Below are 6,248 nucleotides of genomic sequence, written 5' to 3' on the forward strand. Positions count from 1 at the left end.
CTTTAGAAAAACCTACAGACCATTCAAATGTGGCATTTGGTCTCAGATTTGGTCTTAATGGAAATGAAGAGGAGAATGGTCTTACAGAATCCCTCCGTAGCTTTTTGTCTTGCTATTCTGGAAACTAGGAGCAGAGGCAGGGATAGAAGGAAAGAGGAAGTTGAGACAACATGCACTTGTCCTGGGCTCATTGCCAAGGTGAAAACAGTTGACTGAGAAGAAGGCCAATAGGCAAGAGGAAATCCTTAGTCTACACCATTGCCTCTGGTGTAAATATTATATAATTGAGAATAAAACTTCTTCAGCTGGCTAACTCCCAGTCATGCCCAGAGGGATGGGCCAACCTGGATCCCAGCTCTCCTTCACTGTTTAGTTTTTGGAATGTTTGATACGTAGGATAATCCAGTTGCTCCAATCTCAATGACCTTTTAAGGGAGCTGGGACTGTGTGGTTCAGTGGGTCAGAACTCTGCCTTCCCCTGTCTGCTGCAAAAGACCTCTGGCTGTCAATTTGGGTTCCAAAAGAATGCAAATATGGAATACAGTTTAGGCACTCATATGTACGTAGACATATAAAGATGAAGTTCTCCTTGAGACATAGCTCACCCTAAGGAATTTCCAAGCATGTGCCGCATTTGGGATGAATGATGCCTGGATACAGGAGCTGGAGATGAGAATAACCAGGAGGACCCAAGGGAAGGTCCAGCAGAAACAGAGAGACCGGATGAGATTCATTCAGCTGTCCATTCCAGGCTTACAGGATTGTGGTGCCCTGAGCTCTCTGTCTTTCCCACAGTGCCAAGAACAGGGGTTTCCCAGGATAGTTCTGCGGCCGATACCCCATAGAGGAGGTTGGGTATGGGCTGTTAGTTATCAGAATTCCTTTATTCTGGTCAAGTCATCAGTAAAGCCATCAGCGATTCAGGATGAGAAACTTGAGGCTCTGGAAGAAACTTGACTTCTGCCTCTGCTTCTGCTTCTTTTTGATGATGGGGACCCACACCAGCCCACACACCAGCGTCATGAGTCCCAAGGACAGGAAGGCAGGCCCTATCATCCTGAGGGCTGCAGTGGTGTTGTCATTCAGTTTCAAGATATAAGCCAAGCAGGTGATGGCCACACCAAAAAGCAGGGTGGCACTGCCCACAGACATGATGATGATGGGCTTCCGGTAGATTTCCCAGTTGCTCCTAGGGGTGGTGGTCCAGACAGACTCACTTCTGGAGCTGATACACAAGGAGCTGGCAGTCTGGCTGGGAAGCAGGTCCTTGGATTCTGGAGATTTCTCATCCACTTCCAGGGCCTTAGGGAGTACCTCCATTGTCATGGTTGTTCAGCACTGGGCAGCTAGTACTGGAAATAAAAACAAAGATGAGGCTGAAGGGGATCCTTAGGTAACCTTCCAGTGCTCAGCATCCATTTCTAGCCTTGCTCTCAATGCAGGGAAATACAGCTGTGTGTGTGTGTGTGTGTGTGTGTGTGTGTGTGTGTGTGTGTGTGTGCGCACGCGCATGAGCTAAAAGAAAAAGCAGACCAAATGCACATAGGTCAGAAGCCATTCAAGCTGGCATGCTTTCTTTTTTCTCTGGTGAGAGGTAAATATTATGTCATTCTCGTCAACCACTCTTTATACTTAAACCAGGGAACAGTGGTACTGTTAAAAAAATAAAAACAAATACAAGCGCTAGTTTATTGAATGGCATCTGATTTTCCAGTTACTAGTTCCAGCACAGGGTTTTCAGAAAGGTTTCAAGGAATTAAGGACTATATTGCACTGGCTCAAGATCCAGTGTACTAACGATTGCACAAATGGTGTCATTTGCCTACCAAAGAGTAATGCTGTATACATATATGTGTGTGTGTGTGTGTGTGTGTGTGTGTGTAACTCTGCTTTCATTAAATTGGAGCCCTATATTTAACCCTGTGTATTGTTCATTAGTTCTATTTATTTATTGTTAATTTATTTAAAGTTCTGGGGTTTGAATTCAAGGCCCCACGCTTGAGGCCCTTTAGATATAGTTTTTAGCTGATGCTCTACCAGTTAAGTCACACCTCCAGAATTTTGCCGGTTCATTGGAGGTGGAGGCTCAGACTTTTCTGCCAAGGCTGGCTTTTGATCTGGCAGGCCCTTGGATAGCTAGGATTGTAGGCATGAACCACTGGCATCTTGTTAGTCTTATTTAATAGAGGTAAAAAAAAAACCTGATTAAAAACACAGAAAACAACGCCTTTGCACAACTACTTGAAGATAATTTTAAAATTTATATATTTAAAAAACATAGAGAAGAGATTACTAAAGCTCAGGTTTTCTTCTGATCTGAAAATGCCAGGCTATTAACAGCAGAGGAACAATGCTTACGGTAGCCTGGGGTTTTAGTGATGTCTTGGGTCCAGAGTTATCTTCCAATATCTAAATGCCACCCTTTCCTACCTTCCATGTTCACACCAGGACAGGTTTCCATCTTTCCATTTCCTTTAGTTTGGATATGTCTTGTGTGTGTCTATCAGGGTTCACTTATTCACGTTTAATCCTCCCTGAGAGATTTTAGGAGTGGAAAGTTAATCTAATCATGATGTTTAGGGGTTGAACCATTGGGAGGTGATCAGGATTAGATTAAATCATTGATGTGAGGCTCCTGGGATCGAATCTTTATGGCTTTATCAGAAAAGGAAGCGAGACCAGACAGTCACAATCACATCCTCTGTGCATTTTTGCCAAGGTAGCTGCCAGTCCCAATATCTCATCTAGAGTCACCCTAGTCATTCTCATCTCCTGGTCCCTACTTAGAAGATGTATTTGGTCACCAGCAGCAATTTTTTGCTATTGGGAAGTACCACTGGCTTGTTCCAAACTTCTCCACCAGGGTCTTCTCATTTCTTTAATCAGAAATGCAGGTTCAAGTGCAAATGTCTACATGTCTGCAGTAAGAGAGTTAGATATGAATGGCTGATAGTAAGTACTTTCCTGCAGATAGATTTGTTTAGGAGGAAAGAGAGGCTGAGAGGGCCTTTTCCCCACATCACTGCCGTGATTCAGCCTGGAGCTGCCTCTGTGGTATTTAGTACAGAGCTTTATCCACAAGACTCTGCTTATCTTTAATTGAATGAGTAAGTGAAGGAACACCTTTTCTTCCTTATTCCCTCCCTTTTCCCCTTTCCACTGATCACTATGACAAACATAAGATCTGCTAGTTTCTCTTGGCAAAAGCCAGGGGACTTTCCTCATGACAGGTTCAGGTCTTGCTTATGTCAACATCCGTAAGAATCCCTTCTTGGGAGTGGCACTCCAGTGATTCTTTCTGTAGCACAAAGCTTATGGGGGGAGATGAGCCATTCATCACAGTTACAATAGATCCCAAACAAGGTGCTGTATGCATGTGAGTCATACTCAAATATGGAGGAGGTAGCATTTTTGGAGGCAAAAGATAGTCCCATGGAGCTGGCAGTTTCCCTTGACCAGGGCTCTTTATTGAGCAGTTTTTCTGCTTCAATACTTCTGCAATGTTCTTTTCAACTCAGCCTCCACTGCTTTATACCCCATCCACAGCCTCTCCCCCGACACCCCATCTCTCTCTCCAAGCATAATCCTCACAGCTCTCTCTTTCTAAATGAAGCAGCTACAGAGCCCTCCCCACTGACAGGCAGAAACAGAAAACAGAAATAACATAAAAATTTCCAGTACCTTTAGAATTCGGATACATTCAACAACCTGCCTTGGGAGGGAGGACATTTGGAAATTATCACAGTGAGCTTTTGTAACCATAGTCACTCCAACGTATACTTTATTCCTGAATAAACCTGCATAAGCTAAGCTATCATTTCAGAAGTGATGGCCTCTCTTCTGGGAATGGGGCAGAGCAGGGATCACAGAGGACACTAGGAGATTGTGTATGGCATGTGGCAGCTGGGCTGACAAGACTTCTGCATAGTCATCTCTTATCTTGTCTAGCACACAGGGCTCTTATCCATGAGACTGCTTATCTTGACCTCTTCTCCCCTTTCTGCTGATTACTAGGACACACTTTGGTTCTGCCAGTTTCTCCTGGTAGGACTCAGCAGGCCTCCTCCCCACTCCTAGAACTAGTGAAGTTCTGGAACTTGTAGAACGAGTGAAGCTGAACAGAAGACATGGTTGCCGTGTCCCTACATTGCATACTGTGTTGGAAAGGCTAGGATGTGGCACATCTCTGCTGTGCCTTGTGAAACGTGCTGGGGCTGAGTGGGAAAGGACTTGTGTGAGCTGCCACCTTGGTTTGAGAGGTGCTCTTGAATAGGAAGTGCCAACTGGAGGCAGAGACCCTTCTGAGGGAATGTTCATTGTGATAAGGCTACAGAGATCGTCATATGCACTGAAAGTACTTAATGCCTTCTCTTGGGCCCTGCAAGGGGATTAGCCTCATTTTGGAAGGAGGGATACTGAGGCACAGTGATATCTAAGACCTTGGTGAACTTTTCTATCTCTCTATGTTCTGGGCCAGCGTCATGTGTAGCCGTGTTGGGATTACAGGGCAATGTTGTTGGACTCAAAGATCTTGGCTACATTATAACAGGTCAAGATGAGTTTGGAAGATGCTTAAACTACAAGAATCTTGGATGTTTTAAATGGGGGCTCCTCTTGTCCTAATGTAAACTTTTACTGTGTATGAGAGGTACACAATTCTCAGACTTTGAGTCAGCACACAACATGGGAAATAAGACTATTCTTTTAAAGTTTTCATTTATTCAATTTGAACAACTTTTATTCTGACACTATAATGTTCTTTATTTTATGAAATGGTGATAATGGGTTATGATCATTCATTTGCTTAGTAGTTGTACTGGGTAAGAAAAATGTGTTTATGTGTGTATATATGCATGCATGTATGATCTGTGTGTATATGTGAACATTCATGCACATATACATATAGGATCTATGAATATTTCTGTCATCTATGTATCTACCTATGCATGTACTTCTGCATCTATCATCTATCTATCTATCTATCTATCTATCTATCTATCTACATACCTATGTATCATCTATGTTACAATGGTCCAGGAGAATTCGAGTCACTAAGTTGCTTGCATTGGTAAGAAGAATGAATCCTGGTGGCAAACCAAGGGACAAGAAGGATGCGTTTCTACTCAGTTACTGAGAGAGAAGTAGCTCCCTCCCTGTGAACAAGGACGAAGACTCTACCTTCTCTTCTCTCTCTCCTCTTTCTTTTCTTCCCTTCTCTCTCACCTGCCTCCCTATCTCTCTCTGTTTCTGTCTCTCCGTTTCTGTCTCTGTGTCTGTCTGTCTGTCTGTCTCTCTCTGTCTCTCTGTCTCTGTCTCTGTCTCTCTGTCTCTCTGTCTCTCTGTCTCTCTGTCTCTGTCTCTGTCTCTGTCTCTCTCTCTCTCTCTCTCTCTCTCTCTCACACACACACACACACACACACACACACACACACACAACCACACACACAGGTTATTCATGGTTCCAGTAAGTCACTAAGCATACAGAGAACCAGATAATTGGCACCCAAGTGACCACTATTTGAACCTAACTTTCCACTTGAAAGCTGTGAGATTGTGGGCAGTTTTCTTAAGCCTCCAGAGCTCTAATAGCCCCATATATAAAACTAGGGCAATAAGTTATCTACCTCTGAGGATTATTGTGAGTATAAAATTTCTAAGAACAAAAATAATGCTGTACTGTTGGACATATTACTGCGTTCAAGGAATAGACCTGGTTGCTATCACAATCATTTTCTTTTTGAGTCCTAAATTTCTTTTCTTTATTTTTTTTCTTTTGTGGCAAGGTCTCATTATATAGCCATTTCTGGTCCTGAACTCTTGATCTTTCTGCAAGCCTTCATAGGTATGTACCACTACACTTGGCTAACTTCCCTATTTTTGTGTCCAAAATGACTGATTTGGGTTAAGTGACTTAAAGCCCCCAAATTCAAAAACATAAAATTCAAAGACAGGAGAGATCAGGAATGTGGCTACATTGGATGGGGGTGCTGGCTAGAAGTGGACACGATGGATGGGGCACTGGCGGTGTTCTAACTCTTGATCAGGCAGGTAGTGAGTTGGCTTGAATTTTTTTCAATTTAAGTTTGTTGTCGGGGTAACATATAGAGGGATTACTGTTACATTCAGCAGGGTGCATTACTTTTCGCACATTGATACCCCCTCTCATGTTTTTGTTCCCGTTTCCCCCCAACCTCCTCTCAATCATCTTGTTTCCCCCCTCCCTTCCCTATTTCAAATAAACATATATT

At 43.3% G+C, this 6,248-nt stretch overlaps 1 protein-coding gene across 1 annotated transcript; it reads right to left on the minus strand.

Annotated features, from left to right (window-relative positions):
* Positions 1-912: 912 nt before the first annotated feature.
* Positions 913-1,326, minus strand: Pirt (phosphoinositide interacting regulator of transient receptor potential channels). Its single transcript, XM_090351580.1, has one exon. It carries the CDS (start codon positions 1,324-1,326, stop codon positions 913-915), a length of 414 nt encoding a protein of 137 aa, XP_090207706.1.
* Positions 1,327-6,248: the final 4,922 nt, after the last annotated feature.

Source organism: Megascapheus bottae, chromosome 17, assembly GCF_031878675.1.
Source record: "Megascapheus bottae isolate mThoBot1 chromosome 17, mThoBot2.hap1, whole genome shotgun sequence".
Lineage (NCBI taxonomy): Eukaryota > Metazoa > Chordata > Mammalia > Rodentia > Geomyidae > Megascapheus > Megascapheus bottae.